The sequence below is a fragment of the Carex rostrata genome, chromosome 6 (assembly GCF_964058835.1).
Source record: "Carex rostrata chromosome 6, lpCarRost1.2, whole genome shotgun sequence".
In the NCBI taxonomy this organism is placed as follows: domain Eukaryota; kingdom Viridiplantae; phylum Streptophyta; class Magnoliopsida; order Poales; family Cyperaceae; genus Carex; species Carex rostrata.
The window spans coordinates 1,034,071-1,047,506 of NC_135923.1; the positions used below are offsets into that span (position 1 = coordinate 1,034,071).

General features: G+C 36.7%; 3 protein-coding genes across 9 annotated transcripts; 2 read left to right on the top strand and 1 right to left on the bottom strand.

Moving 5' to 3' along the window:
- Positions 1–1,964: 1,964 nt before the first annotated feature.
- Positions 1,965–2,282, bottom strand: LOC144555221 (putative mitochondrial protein AtMg00820). The gene has a single exon (XM_078303477.1). It carries the CDS (start codon positions 2,280–2,282, stop codon positions 1,965–1,967), a length of 318 nt encoding a protein of 105 aa, XP_078159603.1.
- Positions 2,283–4,697: 2,415 nt separating this feature from the next.
- Positions 4,698–9,827, top strand: LOC144555485 (serine/arginine-rich SC35-like splicing factor SCL30A). 6 transcript variants are annotated; one of them, XM_078303832.1, is made up of 6 exons: positions 4,698–4,809; positions 6,409–6,583; positions 6,910–6,987; positions 7,604–7,768; positions 8,709–8,846; positions 9,487–9,827. In XM_078303832.1, exons 2-6 carry the CDS (start codon positions 6,432–6,434, stop codon positions 9,683–9,685), a joined length of 732 nt encoding a protein of 243 aa, XP_078159958.1. In that variant the 5' UTR covers positions 4,698–4,809; positions 6,409–6,431; the 3' UTR covers positions 9,686–9,827. The 6 variants fall into 6 exon arrangements, with proteins under 6 accessions (XP_078159958.1, XP_078159960.1, XP_078159959.1 ...); XM_078303834.1 differs by having other exon boundaries at positions 8,712–8,846; XM_078303833.1 differs by having other exon boundaries at positions 4,806–4,888; positions 8,712–8,846.
- A 136-nt stretch (positions 9,828–9,963) lies between these two features.
- On the top strand, positions 9,964–12,807 carry LOC144555486 (serine/arginine-rich SC35-like splicing factor SCL30A). 2 transcript variants are annotated; one of them, XM_078303836.1, is made up of 4 exons: positions 9,964–10,235; positions 10,561–10,638; positions 11,249–11,413; positions 12,445–12,807. In XM_078303836.1, the coding sequence occupies exons 1-4, from the start codon at positions 10,054–10,056 to the stop codon at positions 12,467–12,469; spliced, it is 450 nt and encodes a 149-aa protein (XP_078159962.1). In that variant the 5' UTR covers positions 9,964–10,053; the 3' UTR covers positions 12,470–12,807. The 2 variants fall into 2 exon arrangements, with proteins under 2 accessions (XP_078159962.1, XP_078159963.1); XM_078303837.1 differs by lacking the exon at positions 12,445–12,807 and adding an exon at positions 12,392–12,441.
- Positions 12,808–13,436: the final 629 nt, after the last annotated feature.

Here is a 13,436-nt window from a genome sequence, read left to right on the forward strand (position 1 = left end):
TCATCTGTATAATTGGATGGTCATGATGTGTTGCCAGATGCCGCTCATGATTATAGAAGTTAAAATAGTTTTAACTCTATTTACCAACATAACACAGATCCTATTGGGTCACACCATATAGGAGTTAATCGGAGAATCTTATTGTGATTGATTATAAATTGGTTATGATCAATAGTAAGATGGTTATAATTAATTATACGCGTTATAATTAAATTATAAATGTTATGTAAAAATAACAAGCAAAAACATTGGTTAATTTATAAACGTGTGTGACACGTTGTATAAAAGTTAACCGGTTAATTTATATATGTGCAGGACACATTGTATAAATTACCGAAACAACAACCGCAAGAAAAATATATATAATTATTCAGAATAATTATACGAATATTATTTGTATTCGGACCGAGGGCATTCGGGTCTTTTCAGATTCGTGCTTATCCGCATGACATGTCATCGATCCTATCCAGATGACACGTCATCGATCTTATCCACATGACATGTCATCCTTATCCATTCAATGGCATATCTTGTAAATAGGCCGAACTTGGAGGGCATTTTGGTCTTTTGGCAACCGACCCTAAAACCCTATAAATAGGGGTGGAGGGGTAGAGAGAAATTTGCTAATTCACTCATACCGTTTCGTGTTGAAACGGATCGGTATTTTCTCTCTTTCTCGGTTTCTCTCCCAAATAGTGTTTCGGTTGAGAAAAGAAAGTTATACGTAGTTGACGTATAATCTTGCGAGTTATTGTGAAGTATATTTACGGGATCGATAAATAGTGTTTTACCGAATTTTGCGGTATGTCAGTTTTGCATATTGATGAAACTGAGCAACCGAAAATTCGTGTTTACGGGTTTTCATCTTTTTCCCTGTGAATAGTGTTTTTACATAATTCCGCGGTTTACGGTATTTCTGGCAGAAGAAATAAACCGCTCTCCAGTTAGTCCTCGTGGATAACCGATAAAGGTATCACACGTGTGATACTCCGAGTCGATTCCTTCCCTGGTGAGGCTCTACTCGCTCGGTCTGCATTCCAACTGTGATTTGGAAACAAGGTATAAATATGCTATATTAATCTATTTAATTGGTAAGTAGATTAAAGTTTTAGAAATCAATCATGGAGTAGATATGTAAAATGATTAAATTGGGTTTTGATGCCAAAGGAATACTGAAGGTGGACCGCCTTGGAAAGTTTCCTGACATACCCCGTTTAATTCTGAGCTTAAGTTGGCCGTGGAAATTTTTATTCTACGGTCATTCCGCAACTTAAGCCTAAACGAGTTTTTGGTTGGCACCCCGAAACCCCAACAAATATGCCTTTGAGATAACGCAAGATGCATTTAACACCATTCTAGTGCTCGTCTGTTGGTGAGTGCATAAATTGCGAAGCTTTGTTGACAGCATAGAAAATATCGGGCCGAGTAATTATGGCATATTGAAGTGCCCCTGCAATGCTCCTATACATGTGTGGATCGGCCATGGGGTTCCCTTGAAACTTGGAGAGAGGATCACCCGGTGAGAAGGGAGTAGAGCACGATTTTGCGCCATCCATCTTGGAGCGAATGAGAAGGTCACAAATGTATTGAGGTTGAGAAAGAAGCACACCATTTAGTTGAGCTTGAACCTGAATTCCCAAAAAGAAATGTAAGGGACCAATATCTTTTACAGAGAATTGAGAGCCAAGAGATTGAATGAGAGATGTCACAAGGGAAGGATCAGAGCCGGTCACAATAATGTCATCGACATAGACCAAAACGATGATAATAGAGGATGAATCACCACGTATGAAAAGAGATGAATCCGATTGAGAGGCCTTAAAATGAAGATCGGTAAGGACTGAAGCTAGCTTGTGGAACCAAGCCCGTGGGGCTTGTTTGAGACCATAGAGAGCTTTCTTCAAAAGGTATACATGAGTCGGAAAGGTAGAATCCGCAAATCCCGGTGGTTGTGCCATAAAGACTTATTCTTCGAGATCACCGTAGAGAAACGCATTGTTGACATCTAATTGTCGAATTGGCCACTTATGAGATGTGGCAAGAGATAGGACAACACGAATCATGGTTGGTTTGACTACGGGGCTAAAGGTCTCATGGTAGTAAATACTCGCCTCTTGATTGTATCCTTTGGCAACGAGATGCGCCTTATAGCGTTCGATAGAACCGTCGGCTTTGCGCTTGATCTTATAGATCCATTTACACCCAATGACATTGAGGTCGGGTTGAGAGGGAACAAGAACCCACGTACCATTCTTAGCAAACGCATATAACTCATGAGACATCGCTTCACGCCATTCAAGATGTTTATTTGCCTCGGTAAAAGAAGTCGGTTCAGTCGGAGAGATGGTGAGGAGTGGATGTTTGGTAGTGATGTGGGATTCATGATTAGATTGATGCTTGAGAGAGGTAGCCTTGGCACGGGATCTAGTGATCATTTGGTGAGTTGAAGTCGAATCAGACACAGGAATGGGAGCTGGAGAGGCAAGCACATGCTTCTCTGTTGAAGAAATCGGCTTGACTGGTGAAGAAATTAGCCTCTCTGTTGAAGTTATGTGGTATGGAGTAGGAAGCTATTACATCTATAATCACGGCTCTAATAGGAGGCAAGGCGTGTAGTGGATGGTGTGGTGGGTGGAGATGTTTCATTTAATGAGACAGGTATTTCTTCAGGGTATCACGAGGTGTACAGCTGTTGAGTTGTGGCCCTAAGTGGGGGACAAGTGTTAAATGGTGAGGAGTTTAAAGCACTGTAATTGAATTTGTTCTATAAGATGTATTGGGTTAATTGGATTATCTTCAAATAGTGGGCCTCTTGCTTCAGCTGAATTGACATGTTTTTCATGGGCTGAGGTTGCAGCAACTTCAATCAATAGAAGTCTGTAAAAAAATGAATTTAAAATAATTATATACCTAATTTGAAGTTTTCTGAAAAGTATAAGAAACATTTGCAGAAAGCAGGACCCCTGGTCCGGGCGGTCTGTTAGAGGTTTGGCCCGCCTCTGCAGGAGGCGATGTGCTGGATTTTTTGGGCCTCCTGTGGGCTGGCGGTCAGGGCATTTAAAAAAAAAAAAAAACAAACACGGGGCATTTTTAAAATTAACTTTTTTTGGGTATTAATAAAAATGGTCGAAAGTAGAGTCATGCCATGTGGCAGGACATTTGTTGTGCATTGATACTATGAGAATTGGGGAAAAAAAGGGAACCGATAACCAGTAAACAACTGGTTAGTAGATTTAAGTTCTGTCTAGTATTGAAAATCATACATGTGCACACTTTAGTACTTGTGAGAGAGGGAGAGTAGCAGGAAAGACCACCCTCCAATATTAATATGAATGTCTGTATCTATATTCATAATCAATCTTTATTTAAATATCCGATTTTGCAAAAACTCTAATATGAATATGAGTATGAATATAAACATATAATATCTATCTGTTTACAGTCCAACCAAGGACCAAATAAGTCAGGCAGAGAAAGGAGAAAATTCAAGTCTGATGGATATCGGAATCATCCGATCAGTTTTAAAATTTGTGAGTGTATTATGTTATGATTTGTGTGTACGAATCTTAAAACGAATTGGACAGCTCCGATTTCCATCGAACCTAAATTCGCTTTCCGGTGAACATTGCAGCCAAATTGAACTAAAAGTTTAGAAAGGGTGAAAAAGTTTAATCCGACGAAAGAAAATGCTATATGTGATAAGATAAAGGAGCACCAAATTCTCAAGTCATATATACCTTGGGTTTAATTTAAGCTGGTTTATTCAGTCGGATTCATTTATCTAATAAATTTACTAGGTCGTAGTTTCAAAAATAAGAAAAGAAAAGAAAAGCGCTAAATGTATATATCCAGTGCCACTCAACATTTTTATTAATATTCAAACCGGTTATTTTTTTGGTCGATTGAATTAAAAATTTTGACCGGTCATTTTCATGATCTTCTTTTTTAAATATTTGTTATATTACTTTTTTTTCATGTATAATTAGCATAATTATACTAAAATACGCTAATTCATGGTAATTATGTTAAATTACACTAAATTTATGTAATTTAGCGTATTTTAGTATAATTATGCCAATTACACAACAAATATTCAGCGTCGTCGTAATTTAGTGTCGTCGTAATCGAGCGTAATTAGTGTAATTTAACATAATTTAGCATAATTTAATGTAATTAGCGTAATTAGAGTAATTTAGTATAATTATGTTAATTATACATCAAAAGAAGTAATCTAACAAATATTTAGCGTCGTCATAATTTAGCATCGTTGTAATTTAGCGTCGTCATTATTTAGCATTGTTGTAATTTAACGTAATTTAGCATAATTTAACATAACTACCGTAATTAATGTAATTTAGTACAATTATGCTAATTATACATAAAAGAAGTAAACTAACAAATATTTAAAAAAAAAATCCTAATTCAACTGGCCGAAAAATAGCCGATTTGAACATTGATAAAAATGTTGAGTGGCATTGGATATATTTAGCGCTTTTGTTTTCAAATTGAATATTAATAAAAATATCGGTTCAATAAATCTAATTTCGTAATTGTCTTAACAAAAAAAATTCAATCCTTAAGCCCAAAAAAGACTTTTAGCCGGATCCATTTGGGCCCAACCAAAAAGGCCCAATACTAAAGCGCATCTACACCGTCGAAACTAAAATTTCTAGAAGAGTAACTAATCGTACGGCCACAATATGTCGTGATCCCCTATATGAGCTCACAAGCGGGTCGCTGAAACCCTTTTCTATCCACGACGCGAACGAAACTTCTGGAAAAAGAGAAGGCATCCATCCCGCTCCTCAGGTATTATTCATTTTTTCCCCTCTTTATCTGTGCTTCTCATTTCTAGGGTTTATCGGCGCCGTAAATTCTCAAATCGAAGGTAAGCGGAGCAAATTTCTTCTCGATTTTACTTTTCGAGTCCTGGATTTCTGTTCTGGGTCTCTTATTTCTCTATTTTAGGTCAAATGTTGGCGCAGGGTTTTCATCCATCGTTCTTGAATTGGTTTTGTTTTAGGTAGAACATCGCTTGTAGGTCTCATGAGGAAATAGAAGTTTTTGGTTTTGTAGTCTTCCAAAAGCACCTGAATTATATCATCTTGTGCCACAGTAATCTAATTTCCTTAAAAAACAAAGCATTATATTATTTCCAAAGCTCAAGAATGAGAGAGGTGAGACATTCTTTAGACTCGTTAAAAAAAAAAATAACAATAGGAAGATCAAGATTTTTATTCACAGTTTAAAGAGCAATGGAATAAAGTCTGCTAACCATGCTTTAGACTTGTTAAATTTTTGCAAGTACAGGTAGTCATTTCTGTAAGGGTGAATTTAAGATACTTAATTGCCAGAAGTAATAGTTTAAGCTTACATGTGGATAAAGGTGGCTGCTTTCTGAAATATTGGATGCTTTGTTTGTTAAGTAGTTACTGGCTTCAGGTGCCAATAAAATCTTGACACGTAGAAATTATCTAAATTTTATTGACTGGGCAGGACCCCTAATTGTTCCTTTTTCCCAAAAAGCATGCTTAAGTTTCCCATCTGAAGATTTTAATAACTATTAAGTTTCTTACGGAGCTTTTTCGTTGTTTCCTCTCCAAGGAGATTCTTTGTTTGGCAATGCAATACTGTTTTTAATGTCTTGATCCTGTAGAACAAGAAACCTCACGCATTATCAGAAAAGAAATAGGGAGCATCTTGTGTGCAAATGAAAAACAGTATTGCAAGTACAGGTACTCATTTCTGTAAGGGTGAATTTAAGCTACTTAATTGCCAGAAGTAATAGTTTAAGCTTGCATGTGGATAAACGAGGTTGCTTTCTGAAATATTGGATGTTTTGTTTGCTAAGTAGTTACTGGCTTTAGGTGCCAATAAAAACTTGACATGTACAAATTATCTAAATTTTATTGACCGGAAAGGACCTGTAATTGTTCCTTTTTCCCAAAAAGCACGCTTAAGTTTCCCATCTGAAGATTTTAATCACTATTAGGTTTCTTACGGAGCTTTTTCGTTGTTTCCTCTCCAAGGAAGTTCCTTGTTTGGCAATGCAATACTGTTTTTAATGTCTTGAACCTGTAGAACAAGAAACCTCACGCATAATCAGAAAAGAAATAGGAAGCTTCTTGTGTGCAAATGAAAATCTAGACGATATCAGTTATCACATTGTGCTTCTTCCTTCTCAACAAGGATGAGGAAAAAATATAGTTAACATTTTTCACGTTTAGTTTTAGTGGGGTGCAAGAATAATTATGATGTTCTGGTACTGTGCCTCAATTAAATTAAATTAATAATTGTGCACCAATTCCGAAGTCCCTGGGATGCTTGAGGACAGTAAAAGAAATAGCTGATAGTAGATGTTAATCTCTGCCGGAGCTTACAACTTTGCTTTTGATTTTCAAATTGTAGGCAGACACACAGGAACTGGAAAAATGAGGGGAAGGAGCTACAGTTACAGTCCGTCCCCGCCACCAAGGGGTGGTTATGGCAGGAGAGGTAGGAGCCCCAGCCCGAGAGGCCGCTATGGCCGTGGCAGAGATCCGCCCACCAGTCTCCTTGTTCGTAATCTTCGCCGCGACTGCAGGTCTTTCTTTTCGTCGCTGCTCTCTTAGTTTACATATTTCTGTCTTTGTATAGTAAAGATATACCAGCATTTCCAGCAATGAATCCCAGGGTTCAGTATGCGCATGCTAGATTTTGGTGGGCTTGTAGCATTTCTGGTAATCTTGGGATGGAAACGACATTTTATTGAGTGGTGTGGTGTGGTACTATAATTGATGAGTAGGGGTTGCTACTTCCGAGGCTATATGAAGTGTAATTTGTCTAGATTATGGTTCTATAAAATAAATGTTCTATTTTGCAATGAAATTCTTGAACAATTTACCAACAGTTTTGTTGATTGATTTTCAGGCCTGATGATCTCCGTAGGCCTTTTGGACAATTTGGCCGTCTGAAGGACATTTACCTCCCACGGGACTATTATACTGGGTAAGCAAATATGACAGTTACTATACACGAGACATCAAAATATCTGGAAAAATAAAAGGAAGTTGGTATACTTGTGTTTCTTGTACATTAGTAATGAAATACATGTGAATTTATTTTCTGGAGGATCTTTAGATTTAACAGTTGTAAAAGAGTATGGAAGAGACTTACAAGTTTTAAGAGTTCTCTCTTTTGAAGAGACGAAGCAATTGCAAGAAATAAGAGACTAAGAGAGAGATTAGAGTCTCAACTCTCAAGATAACAAAGTTTGAAGAACTTGAAGTCTGTGTTTTTTATATCCAAGGTTAGCTACCAAGCAATTGCTTAATAGGTGTAATCCTGCATTACAATATGCCCTTTTATTCCAGTTTTGGAAATCATTGTAGGTGTCTTACTCATTTGAAATTTTTTCATTGGTTATCTGTTGTTGTTTTCATGATTTTTCCGTATTTATAGTTGCCGATTTCCCAGTTTCATTTCTTGTGAACTTCCTATGGAAGGGAAAACATAACGAATTCAGTTGTTTTTGTATTTTTTTTTGTGAGCTGTAAATCTGTCAGCGTAAACGATAATTTAATATCTATAATGCTGACACTCTTGCATTTGATTTCTTTGACAGTGACCCACGTGGATTTGGGTTTATACAGTACTATGACCCTCGTGATGCAGAGGAGGCCAAATACCAACTGGATGGTCAGATTCTTCTTGGGAGAGAAATAACTGTTGTATTTGCAGAGGAAAACAGGAAAAAACCAACTGAGATGAGATCCCGGGAGAGAGTAAGGTAGCTAATTTCCCACTTCTTCCTTTTTATTTTCTTATTGGATGCTTTTGTTGCGGAACCTAGTTTTACTTCGGCCCTTGAAACATTTTAGTAGCTTCATAGACGAAAGAGAAATGAAAGAAAAGCATAGTTTAGTAGCATCATCAGTACTATGATTCCGTGTTACATAAACGTATGGTGGGTCAAACATTTTGGGTCTGGTGGGTCAGGTCAATGTTCTTAACTGAGTAATCAAATGGTTTACTTTTATCTACGCTTTTGATTATTTGGTTGTTTTGGCCTTTAAATTACCAAAATATTGGCTTTGATACTAGGTTTCATGCCTAGCAGTCCAATTCTATTTGATTTTTCTTCTTTTTCAGCTTTTTGTAGTGTTTTAACTGGGCCCATTTTGTTGAATCGTAATTTCTATCATGATCCTTGAATTTTTGTATTGAATTGAACTGTTATGAGTAAATTTTTTGTATAGGATTTACATAAAATTTATGCACAAGTTCGTAGTTACCTGTAAAAGTTTTGCACTAATAAAATCACAAACAAATATATAAATGAGCCTCTACTGTTTTGTGTAGAAGAGAAATGAATTGAACAAAGAGAAAAAAATGAAAGAGGAGATTGTTGCTTATTTAGAATTACTGAAAGAGCATTGTCTGAATTGCACAATTTCTATCATATTATGTATCATATTGATGAATCATTCCGATTGAAGTGATTCACTTCTCCGACACAAAACCAGGATATGCATTGTTGAGGTCCTGACTTGTATTAAACCATGCAATTCATTTGTGAATTGCACAGTACTAGTCACAGTGATACATATTTTGCCAAAATTTCATGAAAGGATCTTAAACACATGGCAAGAATTTGCTCTTTGCCATTGTTTTCCTTTGGGAGAGAAGTAAAATAATAAGGTGCTAACTTAATGTGGTATAATGTGTAGCAGCCGGAGGTCGCATGAATATAGTAGGAGGTCAAGGTCTCTTCGGGACTCGCGGTCTCCTTCTCCCAGGGGAAAATCAAGGGCTAGGTCCCGCAGCTACTACTCTCCTTCTCCTAAGCGTGCTGACCGTTACTCCAGGTACTGCCTGTATAGCTTTTTTATTTATGGATACATTAGTTGGGTGATTTCCATAATGGCTGTGCAAGTTTTATTGGTTAAAACTTCTAAGAGAGATTTTCAATATTTCACTTGGTGTTTTAGTTGTATCTGTTTGGGTATGGCTTTTCTGTCTTGTGGCTTGTGGTTTAAGATAATATAAACTAATTTGCGTGATATAGGAGGGTCTGCTAAACTTAATAAATGAAAACTTAGAGGAGTTTCTAAAGACAGAAATGCAGATTAAGTGTTGTTATTGTCAAGGTCATATCAAAGTTTTGAAGTCTAAGATTTACTTGAAACTCGAAAAGAAGAAAAAATTGCCGCAGAAACCACACATATAATGTACATGGGTCCCTTTTCGCCTCCCTTCTGTTCACATACTGGTAAAAACATCCATCCACCTAAGGACATCTGAATTTGGGAGCAAAGTACATGGGTCCCTTTTCACCTCCCTTCTGTTCACCACTTGTCGCCAGACTCGGGAGAGCACAGCCTAACTGCCCTTTGTCTATTTTGTTTTTCTACCTTAAAATGTAAAAAGTGTGAGGTGTCATATTCATATTATGAGGGTTAGAAGACCATAATGAATGAAGGATTTTATTATCTATTTATAATGCAGGTCGCCATCTCCAAAGGGCAAGAAGGTAAGAGCACGGTCTATCTCCAGGTCCAGGTCTCCGGTTGCCAGTCGGTCCAGAAGCCGGAGCCCGGTTGACGATTATCCAACTAAAAATGGTGATAGTCGGGACAAGCCAGTATCTCGCTCCCCTTCCCCTGTTCCTGTTAGGGGCGCTCGCTCTAGGTCTTACTCTGAGTAGCTTTTTTTAGGTGTAATTTTTTAATTTAAAATATTAGTCTAGTTTGCTGTGCTAGGATTTTAATCAGAGTTGTGAGGTGTCTTTGAAGATAATTATGGTATGACTTGTGGATGAATGTTTTGATCAAAGTTTATGAGATTTGGATGTTTTGATCTAAGTTTATGAGATTTGTATTATGGGATTGTTTAAGTTTGATTCAGTCCATGAAATTGAGATGTCTCGAGAAATAGTTGAAGAGTGCATGAAATTGAGATCTTACAAATCGAGAGCCATTGGAGGCAAGAAGTTGAGAAAAAAAAAACTCAAAATTCTTTTTGGAATGAGACTTGTGATTTGTAAAGGCTACTTGTGTCTCCATTTGCTGAATTATGAAATTATTCTCTAATCTTATTTTGATGATGACGTTTCAACTCATCAAATATGTATCATCTAATCACCGAAAACATTTTATCTACAACGCCGGTAGAAGCCCCAGACCGAGAGGCCGCTATGGCAGTGGCAGAGATCCGCCCACCAGTCTCCTTGTTCGTAATCTTCGCCGCAACTGCAGGTCTTTCTTTTCGTGGCTGCTCTGTTAGTTTACATATTTCTGTCTTTGTATAGTAAAGATATACCAGCATTTCCAGCAATGAATCCCAGGGTTCAGTATGCGCATGCAAGATTTTGGTGGGCTTGCAGCATTTCTGGTAATATTGGGATGGAAATGACATTTTATTGAGTGGTATGGTACTAAAATTGATGAGTGGGGGTTAGTTGCTACTTCTGAGGCTATATGAAGTGTAATTTGTCTAGATTATGGTTCTATAAAAGAAATATTCTATTTTGCAATGGAATTCTTGAACAATTTACTAACAGTTTTGTTGTTTGATTTTCAGGCCTGATGATCTCCGTAGGCCTTTTGGACAATTTGGTCGTCTGAAGGACATTTACCTGCCACGGGACTATAATACTGGGTAAGCAAATATGACGGTTTCTATACACGAGACATCAAAATATCTGGAAAAAATAAAAAGAAGTTGGTATACTTGTGTTTCTTGTACATTAGTAATGAAATACATGTGAATTTATTTTCTGGAGGATCTTTAGATTTAACAGTTTTTAAAGAGTATGGAAGAGACAAGTTTTAAGAGTTCTCTCTTTTGAAGAGACAAATTGCAAGAAATAAGAGACTAAAGAGAGAGATTAGAGTCTCAACTCTCAAGATAACAAAGTTTGAAGAACTTGGAAGTCTTGTGTTTTTTATATCCAAGGTTAGCTACCAAGCAATTGCTTAATAGGTGTAATCCTGCATTACAATATGCCCTTTTATTCCAGTTTTGGAAATCATTGTAGGTGTCTCACTCATTTGAAATTTTTTCATTGGTTATCTGTTGTTGTTTTCATGATTTTTCCCTATTTATAGTTGCCGATTCCCAGTTTCATTTCTTGTGAACTTCCTATGGAAGGGAAAACATAACGAATTCAGTTGTTTTTGTATTTTTTTTGTGAGCTGTAAATCTGTCAGCATAAAATATAATTTAATATCTATAATACTGACACTCTTGCATTTGATTTCTTTGACAGTGACCCACGTGGATTTGGGTTTATACAGTACTATGACCCTCGTGATGCAGAGGAGGCCAAATACCAACTGGATGGTCAGATTCTTCTTGGGAGAGAAATGACCGTTGTATTAACAGAGGAAAACAGGAAAAAACCAAATGAGATGAGATCCCGGGAGAGAGTAAGGTAGCTAATTTCCCACTTTTTATTTTCTTATTGGATGCTTTTGTTACGGAACCTAGTTTTACTTCGGCCCTTGAAACATTTTAGTAGCTTCATAGACGAAAGAGAAATGAAAGAAAATCATAGTTTAGTAGCATCATCAGTACTATGATTCCGTGTTACATAAACGTATGGTGGGTCAGGTCAGGCCAATGTTCTTAACTGAGTAATCAAATGGTTTACTTTTGTCTATTCTTTTGATTATTTGGTTATTTTGGTCTCTAGATTACCAAAATATTGGCTTTGATACTAGGCTTCATGCCTAGAAGTTAAATTCTATTTGATTTATCTTCTTTTTCAGCCTTTTGTAGTGTTTTAATTGGGCCCATTTTGTTGAATTGTAATTACTATCGTGAATCTAAATTTTTATCTATTTGTTTACATCAAATTTATGCACAAGTTCATAGTTACCCATAAAAGTTTTGCACTAATAAAATCATATGCACATATACCAGAATCCACTTTCAAATTTCTTATTCAGTGATCTGTTCACGATTAAGATAAATTCTTGACATATTGTTCAAGGACAATAAAAGTAAAAGAGAAAAAAAAAAAAAAATCCAAACTTGTCCCTTTGACCTTATCCAAACAAATGTATAAATGAGGCTCTCCTGTTTTGTGTACAAGAGAAATGAATTGAACAATGAGAAAAAATGAAAGAGGAGATTATTGCTTATTTAGAATTACTGAAAGAGCATTGTCTGAATTGCACAATTTCTATCATATTATGTATCATATTGATGAATCATTCTGATTGAAGTGATTCACTTCTCCGACACAAAACCAGTATATGCATAGTTGAGGTTCTGACTTGTATTAAACCATGCAATTCATTTGTGAATTGCACAGTACTAGTCACAGTAATACATATTTTGCCAAAATTTCATGGAAGGATCTTAAACACATGGCAAGAATTTGCTGTTTGCCATTGTTTTCCTTTAGGAGATGAGAAGTGAAATAATAAGGTGCTAACTTAATGTGGTATAATGTATTAGGAGCCGGAGATCGCATGAAATATAGTAGGAGGTCAAGGTCTCTTCGGGACTTGCGGTCTCCTTCTACCAGGGGAAGATCAAGGGCTAGGTCCCGCAGCTACTAATCTCCTATTTAGCTTTTCATTTATGGATACATTAGTTGGGTGATTTCCATAATGGCTTTGGAAGTTTTACTGGTCAAACTCCTAAGAGAGATTTTCAATATTTCACTTGGTGTTTGTGTTGATCTGTTTCGGTATGGCTTTTCTGTCTTGTGGTTTGAGGTTTGAGATAATAGAAACTAATTTGCGTGATATAAGAGGGTCTGCTAAACTTAATAAATAAATTTTTTGAGAAGTTTATGAGATTTGTATTATGGGATCGTTTTAAGTTTGATGTTTAAGTCTTTTGGAGGGGTCTTCATAAAAAGATATCTCGAGAAATAGTTGAAGAGTCCATGAAATTGAGATCTTACAAATTGAGAGCGATTGGAGGCAAGAAGTTGAGAAAAAAAAGCTCAAATTCTTTTTGGAATGGGACTTTGTAATTTGTAAAGGCTACTTGTGTCTCCAGGGACGGAACCAGGACTTGAACTTGGGGGGGGGCTGAGCTGCCGAAAGACGAAAGAACAACTGCATGGGGGGTGCCAATCGGTATGCATCTGTAAAAAACCACATAAAAATAACCACCCCAGTAAGCACTTCCACCTCAGTTGGGGGGTGCCTGGCCCCCCCTTGCACCCCCCTGGTTCCGCCCCTGTGTGTCTCCATCTGCTGAAGTATGAAAATATTCACTAATCTTATTTTGATGATGACATTTCAACTCATCAAATATATATCATCTAATCACCGAAAACATTTTTTCTACAAACAGGCGAGACAGTAAGTCCGATTAAAGTGCTAATGATAGTATATCATATCATTTGTTACCCTATTAGCAGTCTTGCTTGGGAAATGTATGTAAGCTACAAAATTATATCTTAATAACAGTGTTACATTGACAATTGCTCAGCC